Genomic DNA, 16681 nt, shown 5'->3' with positions numbered 1-16681 from the left:
AGCAGCAATCAGATACCACCAAAAGAAAGCTGTATTTGTGAGAAGAAAAGGAGGTAAAATTCATTTGGGTGCCAAGTTGCATGACCGAGCAATAAACCGTTAAAGTTGTGAAGTGCCGATTTGTAAAAAAGGGCCTGGTCACTAGGGGGGTATAAACCTGTGGTCCTTAAGTGGTTAAGAAACTGCCATTAAAAACTGCATCCTTCAATTGTTTAGGGACTGTTGGTTCGTGAAAACAGCCAACATAGGACTTCCTATTTTTTGACAGCCATTATTCACTGACCATTAAAAAACTTCCATTTGAATATGCCCATTGACTTCCTTTGTTCTGAAAGTGGTCGTGTGAATGCATCCTTAGGTGGTTGACAGCTTAACCCAATAAAGGTGTACTGAGGACCATTTCACTCTCCTATGCTATGTGATGGGTTTTTGTCTTCTTACATTCATGCTTCCAACCTCCTCTGCGCCTTACGATAAGGTCACAGATTAAAACACTGTGGCCATCGTATGCCACTCTATGCCCGTACAGTGGCATATGTCAGAGGTATAAGTCGTGACATCCTCCTGACATATACCTCTGATGCACACTGCAGTCTGATTGCACTCTTAATTCTCCACATTTTCTTTTCTTACTTGTTCCACTGTACTGCCATGACGACTTGGGCCAGGTATATAACGCGTTGCAACCTCAGGAGGTTCTGCATGATATGAAGTATAAATAGGTTAGCATTTTAATACCTAATTTCTGACTACATTAGATACCTTTATGAATCAACTAAAGTGTAACTAGACAAAAAATGTCATGAATTTAAGTGAAACAACTTTAAAACGTATTTCTAAGTTATGCCATGATTTATGTAAAAACAAAAAAATAAAACCCAGACATCATAGTACGCGACAAAGCTAGAACCAGCCCTGTACCTCACATGGATCCAAAGATCTCCCCATTCATTGCTCTACTAGATTTTTTTCAGACTGGTAGCTCAAGGGGGTCTGTCCTTCTACTGTCTCCCTGTAACCGTCACAGCTTCTAACAGTAGATATGGCTGGTGGCAGTTGAAGGATAGAACTGAGCATGTGCGACCTCCTCAGTAAGTGGACGTGCACATTACTATACAGATTAAGCACTGGGTGAGAATATCATAAATGAAGCATTTTTCTAACAGAAAGTAAATAGCAAAAGTAACAATTTACATACTGAATTAAAGAAGTTGTGCAGGCAGTTTCTATTAATGACCAGTCCTCAGGATAGGTCATCAGTATCTGATCGGCAGTGGTCTGACACCCGGGGCCCCCACAATCAGCTGTTTGAAGAGGAGCCCGTTCTCCATGCAAGCACTACTGCCTCCTCATTACACTGCACATCTTCTCGGCAGTGCAGTTTAATCACAAGTACTCACTCCATTCACTGGAGTGGAGCAAGTACTTGTAATTACACTGCGCCACCGCTGTAAGGGAGACAACGTGTAGTGTAATGAAGAAGGAGCAGCGCTTGGATGGAGAACCTCCTCCTCTTCAAACAGCTGATCATTGGGGATGCCAGATGTCGGACCCCCACAGATCAGATGTTGATGACCTATCCTGAAGATGACTCATCAATATATACCGCCTGCACAACCCCTTTAAGTTAAAATAGCATTTTATGATAGCACAACCCTTCAAATTAAAGTTTCTCCTACTTTGTCCTACTTTTTTCTTGGATAAATTAAAATTGGGTATTATTTGTGTAGAATTGTGAATTTTAAATGGAGCTTTTTTTTAGAATTTTAAATAAATTCTTGACTTGACTATTATATGCATTAAAAGAATATTGCTTAGATATTTTTTCAGTTCTTTAGGCTGACCAGAGGAATCCACCCTCCATCTATGGAGCACACGACCACTTTGTTATCGAAGGACATATCATCAATAAGGTTATTTGTAAATAACCTAACAGAACCTAGGGGCAGATAATTGGCTCCATAAACATTCTAAATGGAAGCATCTTCTCCTGGAGCTTTCAGCCCATTATTGTGTCAGTACCTAAGCCCACTCAAGGATCCTTTAGTACCTTGGTGGCCCAGTCTACCAGTGCCTAGAACGATGGCTTGCTTGCTTCAGCCTCATGTCTGTGACTGCTAGATTGAAAGTAGAGCTTTTTCTTAAAAAACAGACAGACAAAAAAAAAAAACACACACACAACAACCAAAAGGATCGGTGGCTCATTTGTTCTGGTGGTCCCAGCAGTTGGACCCCTGGGTCCAGACATTGATAAGCATTTATAAGCTATCTTTTTTGCGGATCCGCAAAACACGTATGGCGTCCGTGTGCGTTCTGCAATTTGCGGAACGGCACGGACAGCCATTAATATAACTGCCTATTCTTGTCCGCAAAACGGACAAGAATAGGACAGGTTATATTTTTTTTGCGGACCACGGAACGGAGCAACGGATGCGGACATTGAAGTGAATGGGTCCGCATCAAAACCGCAAAAAACTGCGGCTCGGATGCGGACCAAAACAACGTTCTTGTGCACGAGGCCTTTTTCATCAAAAAACCTCTGTACATGGAGATTTGTCATGGATTTTACTGCGGATTTCACCCTGTGCATAGCATCCGTGTTAGGAATCTGCACCATAAAATGACATTGAAACCCACACCACAGATCAGTTTCCAGTGCAGAATTTCCTTTACTGTGTGAATGAAATCTTATCTACTTTCCCTGAACTGTAATGAGCCACCGACAAATACAAAAAGGTATTGTAGGGATATATGTAATAATCATCGAGATTAACACAGACAATACGGTGTTAACGTGTGCAATTTGACAACATATGACATGCAACAAAACATATTACAATGTGTTACAGCACATGACAACAGTTCTGGCAGTTTTTTCTTTGAAGTCTGAGTCACTGGAAACTATGTTGTGATGTCATATATTATGTAACGGTTGTATTGCTTCCTGTTATGCGGTTTGCTCTACAGGTTAGACCTGTCGTCTAGAATCTCCTGACATTTAAGCTGCAAAATATTCTGAAATGCAACAGGATTTTATTTTGCAGATGCATTATTATTATTATTGTTTACTATAATCCGTACTGCCAGAAGTCCGCTCCGACTCCATTCACTATAATGGGGCGGGCCGGAGGTCTGGCCACAGAACGAAAAACATGCCGAGAGGCGTCCGTAATAAAAGTACAACAATGTGAAAGTAGCCTTAGGGTACTTTCACACTAGCGTTATTCTTTTCCGGTATTGAGTTCTGTCCTAGGGGCTCAATACCGGAAAAGAACGAATCAGTTTAATCCTAATGCATTCTGAAATGGAGAGCATTCCACAGCATGCAGTATTTTCTCCATCCAAAATTCCGGAACACATGCCGCATCTGCGCAGACCTTTCAAAATGTGAAAATAATAAATACCGGATCCGTTTTTCCGGGTGACACCGGAGAGACGGATCCGGTATTTCAATGCATTTTTCAGATGGATCCGCATCAGTCTACAAATGATATCCGTTTGCATACAGATTTCCGTATCCGGCAGGCAGTTCCGGCGACAGAACTGCCTGCCGGATCCTCACAACGCAAGTGTAAAAGTACCCTTACTCTAGTTTGGGACGTGTTTCAGAGCTGAATACACAGCCTGATAGAATGTTGAAAAGAAAATAAGGTTTTATTAGAATACTTGGTTAAAATTGGGGTAAGTATATATCAAAAAAGGGTTAAAACCAAGCGATACCCACTGTAGAGAGGGGAAAGTAAATGACCATCTACATGTGAGGAAGCCTGGAAAAAGAAGCCCGTGTATGATGGCACATGCAGTGCTGTTGTGGACTACCAACAGGGGCTAGAAAAAGGCTCACTAGCGGCAGAGGCAAGGATTAGTAGCTAGTATAATGTCCTGCTCCTATGCCGATACGTTATAAACTAGATAGGAGGAGCGACTAGTCTTGTGAGAAGCTAAACGAGACTATGTATACAGCGTGTACACTCAGCTGATGACTCATACAAGTGAGGAACAGCTGTCTCACCGCATATACATTCACGGTCAGGGCTGCACTAATACAGACAGGTGCCTACAGCAGTAAACCACCCCTGCATATACACGAGGTAGTGGCTAAACTGAACCATAAGTCTGTAGGTGGAATAAAGCCCTCAAAGGGACAGTATCCACTGGATATGCAAAAGAGCCCTGCTTCGTGAGCCAATGCCAAGGCAAATACCGAAACTTGCGCTGCCTAGTGAGCTATGTCTACAGTTTACATAAGCTCAACGTGTTTCTACGTGGCCCAGGTGCACCACGTGTCATCAGGAGCGTTTTAACTAGAGTAATGCCTTTAAAACAGAAAAGCCGCACTGATGCGTGTCGGCTACCGGCGCTGTGATGGCTGTGTTTCAGAGCTGACAGGTCCCCTTTAAGAACAGATGCTAATGTGAACAGGGCCAGCGCATAGCTCCATTTTTTTGAGTAATAGCACCTGTCCCATCATGGTTATCTCAGCTACTGAATTACCCAGAATGTTCCTTGCATCTCTCCATGCCCAAATTCAGATCGGGTTGGGGAACAAAATGACACGGACATGATAAACTAGTTTGTACATGTTCTGTACAAGTCATATCATATCATTTTAGTTGCAATATAAAATAGTGAAAAGGCACTTACTTTGTATTGTTATTACATTAGGTTTATGGAGAGGTAATGGTAACCTGGAAAAATAAAATGTATGCATTTACTACATTTATTAATGCTCATGAAAAGTAAAAAAAAAAAAAAGACTTTTGTTCCTTTTCCCACAGTTTTCTACATCTGTAATACATCAAGTTGTAGCCCCGTTACATGGAGAGTGAATAAAGCCGGGGATCTCAAGATTTATTAATACCAGATTAATGGAATTTCACACATTAAAATTGGACAAAAATACAACTCTTTTATTCGAGATTTGATTTTATGTCTACAGTAAATATAGGCGTGCATAGCTCATGTCTTAAGTGCATTTTAAGCCCCTAGTGATGCAATTAAATTTAGGACAAGCTACATTCCCCCCCCCCCCCCCCCCCTCTGTGTTCCAGCAGTCATAACTTATAACTTTTTTTCCCCTTCAATGTAGATGTAGGAGACCTTACGTTTTACAGAATGAGCTGTAATTTGTATAGGAACCATCTTGGAGGTATGTACTGTAATGTATTTATTTGTGGGGGAGGGGAGAATGAAAATCTTCAATTTTCCTACTGTTTTGAGATTTATTTTTACAGGATTCACTGTGAGGTATAAATAAAAGGGGCAGAGTTACTAATAGCAAGACACTGTAAGCTTAGACAGCCTGAAACTGTGCTTAGGTTTGCTACAAAAAAAGAAGGCATCACAATTTCGGAGCATTGTTTTGGCACCCAGAGGTGCACTTAAGCCACACCCATTTCCAGTGAAGTCATTCCCCTTTCCGCTGAGTCAGGGTGAAGGAAGGTTAGAAAAGTGTCTAAAACGCTTGATAAATGCAGTGCAATGCATGGACTCTGTACCAAAAAACTGTTGCATTTTTAAAAACAAATCTGCTCCAATATGTTAATTTTATTCTGTTTGTCTTTATGATTACAAATACCACATTTATATAGTACTCCAAAGTATCAATATCCTTCTGGAGATATGGTCTCCAGTACTGCGCACAATACTCCAAATGAGGTCTCACTAGTGCTCTGTAGAGCGGCATGAGCACCTCCCTCTTTCTACAGGTAATGCCTCTCCCTATACACCCAAGCATTCTGCTAGCATTTCCTGCTGCTCTATGACTTTGTCTGTCTACCTTTAAGTCTTCTGAAATAATGACCCCTAAATCCCTTTCCTCAGATACTGAGGTTAGGACTGTATCACTGATTTTATATTCTGCTCTTGGGTTTTTACGCCCCAGGTGCATTATCTTGCACTTATCAACATTCAATTTTAGTTGCCAGATTTTTGACCATTCCTTTAGTTTTCCTAAATCCTTTTCCATTTGGTGTATCCCTCCAGGAACATCAACCCTGTTACAAATCTTTGTGTCATCAGCAAAAAGACACACCTTACCATCGAGGCCTTCTGCAGTTTCGCTGATAAAGATATTAAACAATATGGGTCCCAGAACAGATCCCTGAGGTACCCCACTGGTAACAAGACCATGGTCTGAATATACTCCATTGACTACAACCCTCTGTTGTCTGTCCCTCAGCCACTGCCTAATCCATTCAACAATATGGGAGTCCAAGCACAAAGACTGCAATTTATTGATAAGCCTTCTATGTGGGACAGTATCAAAAGCCTTACTAAAGTCTAGATAAGCGATGTCTAATGCACCTCCGCCATCTATTATTTTAGTCACCCAATCAAATAAAAGTCTATAAGATTAGTTTGACATGATCTCCCTGAAGTAAACCCATGCTGTTTTTTATCTTTCAATCCATGGGATTTTAGATGTTCCACAATCCTCTCCTTAAGTATGGTTTCCATTAACTTCCCCACTATTGATGTCAGGCTTACTGGCCTATAGTTGCCAGATCCCTCCCTACTACCTTTCTTGTGAATGGGCACATTTGCTAATTTCCAATCTTCTGGGACGACTCCTTTTGCCAGTGATTGGTTAAATAAATCTGTTAATGGTTTTGCTAGTTCACCACTGAGCTCTTTTAATAGCTTTGGGTGTATCCCATCAGGCCCCTGTGACTTATTTGTATTAATATTAGACAGCTGACTTAGAACCTCTTTCTCTCTAAAGACACATGCATCAAAAGATTAGTCTTCTTTCCTAACTGAGGTCCTTTAACTTAATTTCCCTTTGTAAAAACTGAACAGAAGTATTCATTGAGGCAGTCAGCTAGTTCTTTATCTTCTTCCATATACATTTCTTCTTTTGTTTTGGTAATTCCTTGTTTTAGTTTCCTTTTTCATTTATGTATCTGAAGAATGTCTTATCGCCTTTTTTCACTGACTGAGCTAATTTCTCTTCTGCCTGTGCTTTAGAAGCTCTTATAACTTGTTTGGCCTCTCTCTGCCTAATCTTATAAATTTGCCTGTCATCCTCGTTTTTTTTAATTTTATATAATTACTAAATGCTAGCTTTTTGTTTTTAATGATTTTGGCCACTTCTGCTGAGTACCACAGTGGTCTCTTCCTTTTTTTTGCTTTTACTGACAAGCCTAATGCAATTTTCTGTTGCCTTCAATAGTGCCACTTTTAAGTAGTCCCATTTCTCCTGGACTCCATTGAAACTGTTCCAATCTGATAGAGACTCGTATACCACTAATTTAGATTTTAGAAAAACTGACTGTTCTAAAATTAGAACTTGTGTTTTTGTGTGGTGAGACACACCATGTAAACATTCACAGTACAGGTGGAAAATGTATGTGAACCCCTAGACTAATGACATCTCCAAGAGCTAATTGGAGGGAGGTGTCTCTGGAGTCCAATCAATGAGATGAGATTGGAGGTTTTGGTTACAGCTGCCCTGCCCTATAAAAAAAACACACACCAGTTCTGGGTTTGCTTTTCACAAGAAGCATTGCCTAATGTGAATGATGCCTTACACAAAAGAGCTCTCAGAAGACCTACGATTAAGAATTGTTGACTTGCATAAAGCTAGAAAGGGTTATAATGGTATCTCCAAAAGCCTTGCTGTTCATCAGTCCACGGTAAGACAAATTGTCTATAAATGGAGAAAGTTCAGCACTGCTGCTACTGTCCCTAGGAGTGGCCGTCCTGTAAAAGATGACTGCAAGAGCACAGCGCAGACTGCTCAATGAGGGGAAGAAGGATCCTAGAGTGTCAGCTAAAGACTTACAAGAGTCTCTGACATATGCTAACATCCCTGTTAGCGAATCTACGATACGTGAAACACTAAACATGAATGGATTTCATGGGAGAATACCACAGAGGAAGCCACTACTGTCCAAAAAAAACATTGCTGCACGTTTACAGTTTCCACAAGAGCACCTGGATGTTCCACAGCAGTACTGGCAAAATATTCTGTGGACAGATGAAACCAAAGTTCAGTTGTTTGGAAGAAACACACAACACTGTGTGGAGAAAAAGAGGCACAGCACTTCAACATCAAAACCTCATCCCAACTGTGAAGTATGGTGGTGGGGTATCATGGTTTGGGGCTGCCTTGCTGCGTCAGGGCCTGGATGGATTGCTATCATCGAAGGAAAAATAAATTCCAAAGTTTATCAAGACATTTTACAAGAGAACTTAAGGCCATCTGTGCACCAGCTGAAGCTCAACAGAAGATGGGTGTTGCAACAGGACAACGACCCAAAGCATAGAAGTAAATCATCAACAGAATGGCTTAAACAGAAGAAAATACGCCTTCTGGAGTGGCCCAGTCAGAGTCCTGACCTCAACCCGATTGAGATGCTGTGACATGACCTCAAGAAAGCGATTCACACCAGACATCCCAAGAATATTGCTGAACTGAAACAGTTCTGTAAAGAGGAATGGTCAAAAATTACTCCTGACCGTTGTGCATGTCTGATCTGCAACTACAGAAAAACGTTTGCTTGAAGTTATTGCTGCCAAAGGAGGTTCAACCAGTTATTAAATCCAAGGGTTCACATACTTTTTCCATCTGCACTGTGAATGTTTACATGGTGTGTTCAATAAAAACATGGTAACATTTAATTCTTTGTGTGTTATTAGTTTAAGCAGACTGTGATTGTCTATTGTGACTTAGATGAAGTTTAGATTAAAAAAATTTGACCAATTTGTGCAGAAATCCATATCATTCCAAAGAGTTCACAAACTTTTTCTTGCAACTGTAATTATATATATATATATAGTCTGTAAAGGGCATCTGTGAGCAGATTTGTGCCTATGACACTGGCTGACCTGTTACATGTGCACTTGGCAGCAGAAGGCATCTGTGTTGGTCCTATGTTCATATGTGTCCGCATTGCTGATAAATATGATGTTTTATTATAAGTAAATGAGCCTCTAGGAGCAACGGGGGCGTTGCTGTTACACCTAGAGGCACCGCTTTCTCTGCAATTGCTGCACGACTCCATCTTGATTGACAGTGCCAGGCATGATGACATTTTCACTGCCTAGTCCTGTCAATCAAAGTTCAGAGGGTACGACAGTTGCAGAGAGTGCTGAGCCTCAGTGTAATGGCAACGCCCCTGTTGCTCTTAGAGGCTCATTTGCAAATATTAAAAGATAATTTTTCACAGCAATGCGGGCATAGGTAAACATGAAACCAACACAGATGCCTTCACCTGCAACAAGTCAGCCAGTTTCATACAGTAGGTACAAATCTGCTGACAGTTGCCCTCTAAAACCACTTAGATGCCACAGTCAGCATTGACAGCGGCATCTGAGGGGTTAAACAACCTGGTTGTGGAGTCAATTCTAGGTAATGTATTTACTCCGTCCTAGCGGTTGCACTATTAGTGCTCCACTAGCATCCCTCTATCGCTGTGGCAACCAGCCCTGCTGACAGTGGAGCAGGTCGTCCTATCAGGGAGCAAGGATGCCGGACCAATCAGTATTGTCACCGGTGTCATGTGCTTAACGAAGGAAGGCCATTTAAATAGAGAACTGCTGGCCACAGTTGCCTATGATCATGTTTTCTTGCCTCACGTGCTTAGTTTGTGTTTCTTGTGGATTCCTGGATTTCTGACCTTCTGCTCGTTAGTGATTTCGCTTCAGACTGCTGATTCTGGTTCTGATGTTACCTCTTAGTTAACCTTGCTTGATATATTACGCTGCATTTATTTCTCTCTTGTTTTGAAGGTATTCTCTGGTTTTGCCTTGGCCTGTCTGACTTCCTCTTATGTCTCCCCTAAGTAGGGCCTACGTATTTAGGTCAGGGACTGTTGCCCATTTGGGGGTCGCCGTTTACGGCTGATTGTCCAAGTATTTAGGGACAGTGGTGTGAGTAGAGGTCAGGTCTGCACTGTTCCCTATCTGACGTGACACTGAACTGCAGTAAGCCGACACAGGCACTTCACAGTGGATGGATTCTTCTGGCCCTGTCCACTGTGTTCTGGTGCTAGCAGCTGCTGAAAACAGCTGTACCACGTTCTGAAGCCCCACCGATTTTATATTGATGACCTATCCCCTTTAATATTTTGTGTTTGTCACAAATGAACATCAGTACAGGTTTCAGGTATGATTTTACTGTGGTGACAGAATGACTTACTTATGCGGCATTGGTGGCACCGGTGGAGGCTCATTTCCTGCACTATGTATTCTTTGGCGTTGCATAACTTGGGGCTTGTCTGTAATAGAAAATTTCTGTTGATTCACCTTATTCTATGAAAACACATTACGAAAAAAAATCTAAAAAGTAACTTGTCAAAAGTATTTAGACCCCCAAACCACCACTAACCTGACATTCCGGAGGAAACGGGTAGACAATGATGTCCTCCTTTATTTTGACGAATTCCACATAACGTCGAAAAATTACTTAAAAAAAAAATCATCTCATGCTATACTCTAATGACCTGTAAGGGGTTATGTAGATAGAACTGCTTCTCAGAAGTCACACTATTCTGACAAGTATGTTATTACATGCCACCTCCAGGAGCATCTAACACGTGTGCAGTAAGGAAAGGTGTACTCAACCTAACTTCATGAGAGCATGCTTTGGAGATGGCTTGTGATGACGTCAATTTCAAGCTGTTACTGTCCTGGAAAATAATATAGTGGTGGTTTGGGGGCTTCATGTAATGGTTTTGGTTATGGAAGCAGGTCTCTCAGAGTAAACTAACGTCTCATCTCAACTAGATGGCATCTTGTAAACATCAGATTTGTGTCTATTATAGTTTAGTTTGCAGGATATGGCACTTTTAAAGGTTGGTGGATTGTTTCTACATACTTAAGCTATGGCTTAATATGTAGAAAATACAGTATAAATTTGAAAAATACTTTGTGGTGACTCTCCCCTGTCATTTACTTTATAGGGCAGGACAAGAACACTAGTTTCTCTAAAAACCACTTTAATTTCTATTAGTTGAGGACTAGATTTTCCTTGTTTAACCCCTTAAGGACTCAGCCCTATTTCACCTTAAGGACTTGGCCATTTTTTGCAAATCTGACCAGTGTCACTTTAAGTGCTGATAACTTTAAAACGCTTTGACTTATCCAGGCCATTCGGAGATTGTTTTTTCATCACATATTGTACTTCATGACACTGGTAAAACTAAGTAAAAAAAAAAAAAATTTATTCATAAAAAAATAACAAATTTACCAAAAATGAAGTAAAAAATTGCAAATTTCCAAGTTTCAATTTCTACTTCTAGAATACATAGTAATACCTCAAAAAATAGTTATTACTTTACATTCCCCATATGTCTACTTCATGTTTGGATCATTTTGGGAATGATATTTTATTTTTTGGGGATGTTACAAGGCTTAGAAGTTTAGAAGCAAATCTTGAAATTTTTCTAAAATTTTCAAAAACCCAATTTTTAGGGACCGGTTCAGGTCTGAAGTCACTTTGCGAGGCTTACATAATAGAAACCACCCAAAAATGACCCCATTCTATAAACTACACCCCTCAAGGTATTCAAAACAGATTTTACAAACTTTGTTAACCCTTTAGGTGTTCCAAAAGAATTAATGGAAAAAAGAGATACAATTACAAAATTTCAAATTTTTGGCAGATTTTCCATTTTAATAATTTTTTTCCAGTTACAAAGCAATGGTTAACATTCAAACCAAACTCAATATTGATGGCCCTGATTCTGTAGTTTACAGAAACACCCTATATGTGGTCGTAAACCGCTGTACAGGCACACGGCAGGGAGCAGAAGGTAAGGAATGGCATACGGTTTTTGGAAGGCAGATTGCTGTACTGTTTTTTTTTACACAATGTCCCATTTGAAGCCCCCCTGATGCACCCCTAGAGTAGAAACTCCATAAAAGTGACCCCATCTAAGAAACTACACCCCTTAAGGTATTCAAAACTGATTTTACAAACTTTGCTAACCCTTTAGGTGTTCCACAAGAATTAATGGAAAATAGAGATACAATTTAAAAATTTCACATTTTTGGCAGATTTTCAATTTTAATAATTTTTTTCCAGTTACAAAGCAAGGGTTAACAGCCAAACCAAACTCAATATTTATGGCCCTGATTCTGTAGTTTACAGAAACACCCCATATGTGGTCGGAAACCGCTATACGAGCACACGGCAGGGCGCAGAAGGAATGGAATGCCATACGGTTTTTGGAAGGTAGGTTTTGCTGGACTGTTTTTTTTTTTTTACACCATGTCCAATTTGAAGCCCCCCTGAGGCACCCCTAGAGTACAAACTCCAAAAAAGTGACCCCATTTTAGAAACTACGGGATAGGGTGGCAGTATTATTGGTACTAGTTTAGGGTACATATGATTTTTGGTTGCTCTATATTACACTTTTTGTGAGGCAAGGTAACAAGAAATAGCTGTTTTGGCACAGTTTTTATTTTTTGTTATTTACAACATTCGTCTGACAGGTTAGATCATGTGATATTTTTATAGACCAGGTTGTCACGGATGCTGCGATACCTAATATGTATACTTTTTATTTATTTATTATTTTACACAATGGTTTCATTTTTGAAGCAAAAAAAAAATCATGTTTTAGTGTTTCCATAGTCTGAGAGCCATAATTTTTCCAGTTTTTGGGCGATTACCTTGGGTAGGGTATGATTTTTGCGGGATGAGATGACTGTTTTATTGGCACTATTTTGATCGCTTGCTATTACACTTTTTGTGATGTAAGGTGACAAAAAAAATTGTTTATTTAGCACAGTTTTATTTTTTTATTTTTTACGGTGTTCATCTGAGGGGTTAGGTCATGTGATATTTTTATAGAGCCCTTCGATACGGACGCGGCGATACCTAATATGTATACTTTTTTTATTTATTAAGTTTTACACAATAACAGCTTTTTTAAAACAAAAAAAATTATGTTTTAGTGTCTCCATATTCTGAGCCATAGTTTTTTTATTTTTTGGGTGATTGTCTCAGTTAGGGGCTCATTTGTTGCGGGATGAGGTGACGGTTAGATTGGTACTATTTTGGTGGGCAAACGTCTTTTTGATCACTTGCTGTTGTACTTTTGGTGATGTAAGGTGACAAAAAATTGTTTATTTAGCACAGTTTTTATTTTTTACGGTGTTCATCTGAGGGGTTAGGTCATGTGATATGTTTATAGAGCCGGTCGATACGGACACGGTGATACCTAATATGTATATATTTTTTTCCCCCCTATTTTTTACCTTTTTTTTTTTACTTTATTTGGGGAAAATTATGTTTTTGTTTATTTTTACTTGAAACTTTTAATTTTTGGGGGGAAAAACTTAATTTTTTAAACTTTTTTTTTCACTTTATTTTTTTGTCCCACTTTGGGACTTGAACTTTTGAGGGTCTAATCCCCTTTACAATGCATTCCAATACTTCTGTACTGGAAAGCATTGGCTGTATGAGTAATACTGTGTGTATTACTCATACAGCTTCCGGTCTGTGAGATCCAGGGGGCTGGATCTTACAGGCTCATCACCGGAAGGCAGCGCTGATGCCCAAGGAAGGCATCGCGCTGCCTTCCATGCCATTGGGCCCCCTCTACAGCCGCATGGGAACCCAATGGCACCGCCGATCGCCGCCGCAAACCTCAAACCTCAAACAGGTAAAGCCACAAACCGCAGATCTGAATTGACCTGCGGTTTGCTGCGATCGCCGATGCGAGGGGGTCACATGACCCCCCCCGGCGTTGACAGGATGTTGCTGAATGATTTCAGTGGACATCCAGTTCCGATTATCCCCTGCCGCGCCGCAATGTAGTTTTAAAGTTAGGACGTACCAGTACGTCCTGGGTCCTTAAGGACTCGGCAAACATGGCGTACCGGTACGTCCTAAGTCCTTAAGGGGTTAAAAGAGTTGCCCAAGATTTTGAAATTGATGGTCTATCCTGAGGATAGGTCATCAATATCAGATCAGCTGGAGTCCCTCATCCCACACCCCTGCTGATCAGCTATTTTGAGCAGTTCTGATGCAGGAACTACACAGCTACATCCATTGTGTAGTAGACTAAGCTGGTAACTGCAGCACTTCCCACATTCTCTTCAAAGGGAGCTGTGCTGCAGTTACCAGCTCTAGCCACTACACATTGACGGAGCTGTGTAATGCAGTTGCCGGAGCTACAGCTAAACAACTAATCATGGGGTTTTGGGATGTCAGACCTCAGCAGATCTGATATTGATGACCTAGCCTGAGTATAATCCATAAAACCCCTTTAAGGGTGGAGAGCCGTTGCAAAGATTGTACTCACTCTAAAGCACTAAATATGTTTCCCTTTAATTCATTTCATTATCAACCAAGTAATACTTCATATCCATTAAGTGCTGCTGGGAAATTGTACGGTTGTTGTCAGGCTCCCCTACAGATATTGTACAGTTGCGGTCAGGCTCCCCCACAGATAACACTTAAAACATAGTGTGGTCATCCTATTATTGGGGGATCCATATAACAGAAATGGATTCCCAAGGCAGCATGTTACAAAGCATGAGCACAATAAATACCAATTGTTCTAAAATTAAACGGGTTTTGCACCTGTTCGGGAGGTTATGCAACCCCCTTCTTTGGCAGACCTGCTAAGGGAAACTAACTAAGCTGCTTCCAGGAGACAGGCTTCCCGGCTTTGAAATCTCTGCTTGGCTCCCAGGACGTAAACTTCCGTTTTGATGTTGTTGCAGCCAATTGCTGGCTGCAATGGTGACCTGCCCCGCTTCTTGTGTCATGTGACCATTTGACTCAAGGGGAGCAGGTCACTGCTGAAGCCAGCGATTGGCTGCAGCAGTGTCAAAACAGAAGTCAACATCAGAGCAGAGCAGCAGAGAGGCCGAGACTGGGAAGAGAAGGAGTGGGAGCCAGCACCGGGAAGCAAGTAAGTATGCTTTCCTTCACAGGTCTACGGAGGGGGGGGGGGGGGGGGGGGGTTTGTTTGTCAATGCACACACACACCCACACATATATACACACACACACACACACACACACATATACACACACACACACACACACCCTTTCCCAAAGATGCACAACCCCTTTATGGTGGTTTTGAAGTGAAATATTGCAAATACACTCAATCATAACCACACCATGTGAACACCACTTTAATTGAGAATTAGGGCAACAGAAAATAGTTTTGTTTAAAAATATTTCATATTAATATGTATACCATATGTTCGGTTAGTAAATAGGCAGAAACAGGCCTGGCTAAATATGGAAAATTAACTTACCAATATTGCTATTAATTTCCCTTTGGGGTAAAACCGGCACCATGTTCTTAAAATAAAAAAATACAAATTTATTTTTATTTTTTTAAAGTGTAATTCTTGCCATTATACATACAGTACATGTATACCTGTATATATCGCTGGCAGCTGTATATCGCTGAAACTACTACTCCCAGAGAGTCGGCACAGCACAATGGGAGTTGTAGTTTGAGAACAGCCATACAGCCAGTGGTTGCGGATCTCAAATTTTTCATCAGACGCTGAGCACTGCAGTGCTGGAATAGTGGCCGTGTTCATAATGGCAGCCTATTAATATCAAGGCACGCATCCTTTCAGAACATTAGTACATTGCTTGGTTACAAAATCACCATGGAAACCTCTGCCAGAAAAGCAGGGAGGGGTGACCACCAGCCAATCAGAACTGCCGAGGTCTTCACTGGCTACATATTTAGAATTCCGTGCAAGACAGTGGATTTTTTTTCTTTTGAGTAAATACTTTACACTCACTTTTCAGAGCAAGTAGAATTTTTTTTTTTATAAATTGATCAAGTATATTTTAGATTTAGATAAAAAACTAATCTAAATAATCACTGTAGTCTGTGGTTTGATGTACATTAAAGCAGGACAATCTTAGGCTCTGTTCAATCAGATTTTCAGAAGTATATGCCATAGGCATAAAAAAATTAAATAAAATAAACAAGGTAGACCAGAATGCATGCTTTATTTTTAAAGGGAATGTGCCATCTTTATTTTTTTCTGCCAGTTAAAACCAGATAGCGACACATATCTTTTTTTTTTTTTCTAATCCGTTTTATTTACTGATTGTCGTTTTTTTATTTACGATTATTATGGGGGTGGCCATCTTGTCCGAGCTGTTTTTAACAGCATTAAAAGAGATGCTTTACAGCAGCCACCATAGGCCATAGACACAAGGGACTGGAGGGAACTCATTGAGTCTTCTAGGCATGGTCTGTGACCAGAGGTCATTGCATAAGGAAGCTGTAACCATCACCTGTTGTAAATGGTGGATCCTGTGTTAGCTATATCTCTATAGGTATTATCTGTCATTGTAATCATGCCTTTGATGATAATGAGGGTTTGGCTCCTTTGAGAAAAGGACAATATTTTATTCCACTGTGGAAAGCCCTTTCTTCTTTCAGCATAAAACTTGCACAAAGTGAGATCATATCAAGGTTAAAAGAGCAGAAACCTGGGGGCTATGGCGCCCACTCAGCTTCTGAGTGGGTGCCATGTTTAAATCTAGAACTTACGCTGTACATGTATGATGGAGGTCTGGAAGGAGTTAAGACCATCTAAGTTTACATTGTCTTACTATTAGTATCCGCTATGCTGACTTCCAGATCTCTCCTCAGTTTGTGGCAAAAATACTACAGCCCATAAACTTCAACAGAATTTTGGCGCAAGGATAACATTTTGACGCACGAACAGAATTCTG

At 40.6% G+C, this 16681-nt stretch overlaps 1 protein-coding gene across 7 annotated transcripts in view; it reads right to left on the bottom strand.

The window, feature by feature from the left end:
• The window catches only part of BLNK (B cell linker), a 265244-nt gene that overhangs the window by 21334 nt on the left and 227229 nt on the right, over positions 1–16681 (bottom strand). For all 7 annotated transcript variants that reach the window (XM_044296228.1, XM_044296230.1, XM_044296231.1 and 4 more), the window contains 4 exons: positions 15229–15274; positions 10145–10223; positions 4645–4688; positions 634–698 (listed from right to left, as the gene is read on the bottom strand). In XM_044296228.1, the coding sequence (XP_044152163.1) occupies positions 634–698; positions 4645–4688; positions 10145–10223; positions 15229–15274 (234 nt within the window). The remainder of the gene's footprint in view (positions 1–633; positions 699–4644; positions 4689–10144; positions 10224–15228; positions 15275–16681) is intronic.

Source organism: Bufo gargarizans, chromosome 6 (assembly GCF_014858855.1).
Source record: "Bufo gargarizans isolate SCDJY-AF-19 chromosome 6, ASM1485885v1, whole genome shotgun sequence".
Classification (NCBI taxonomy): domain Eukaryota; kingdom Metazoa; phylum Chordata; class Amphibia; order Anura; family Bufonidae; genus Bufo; species Bufo gargarizans.
Note: the sequence above shows the minus strand (reverse complement) of the source record. Positions and strands in the feature narration are given on the sequence as shown.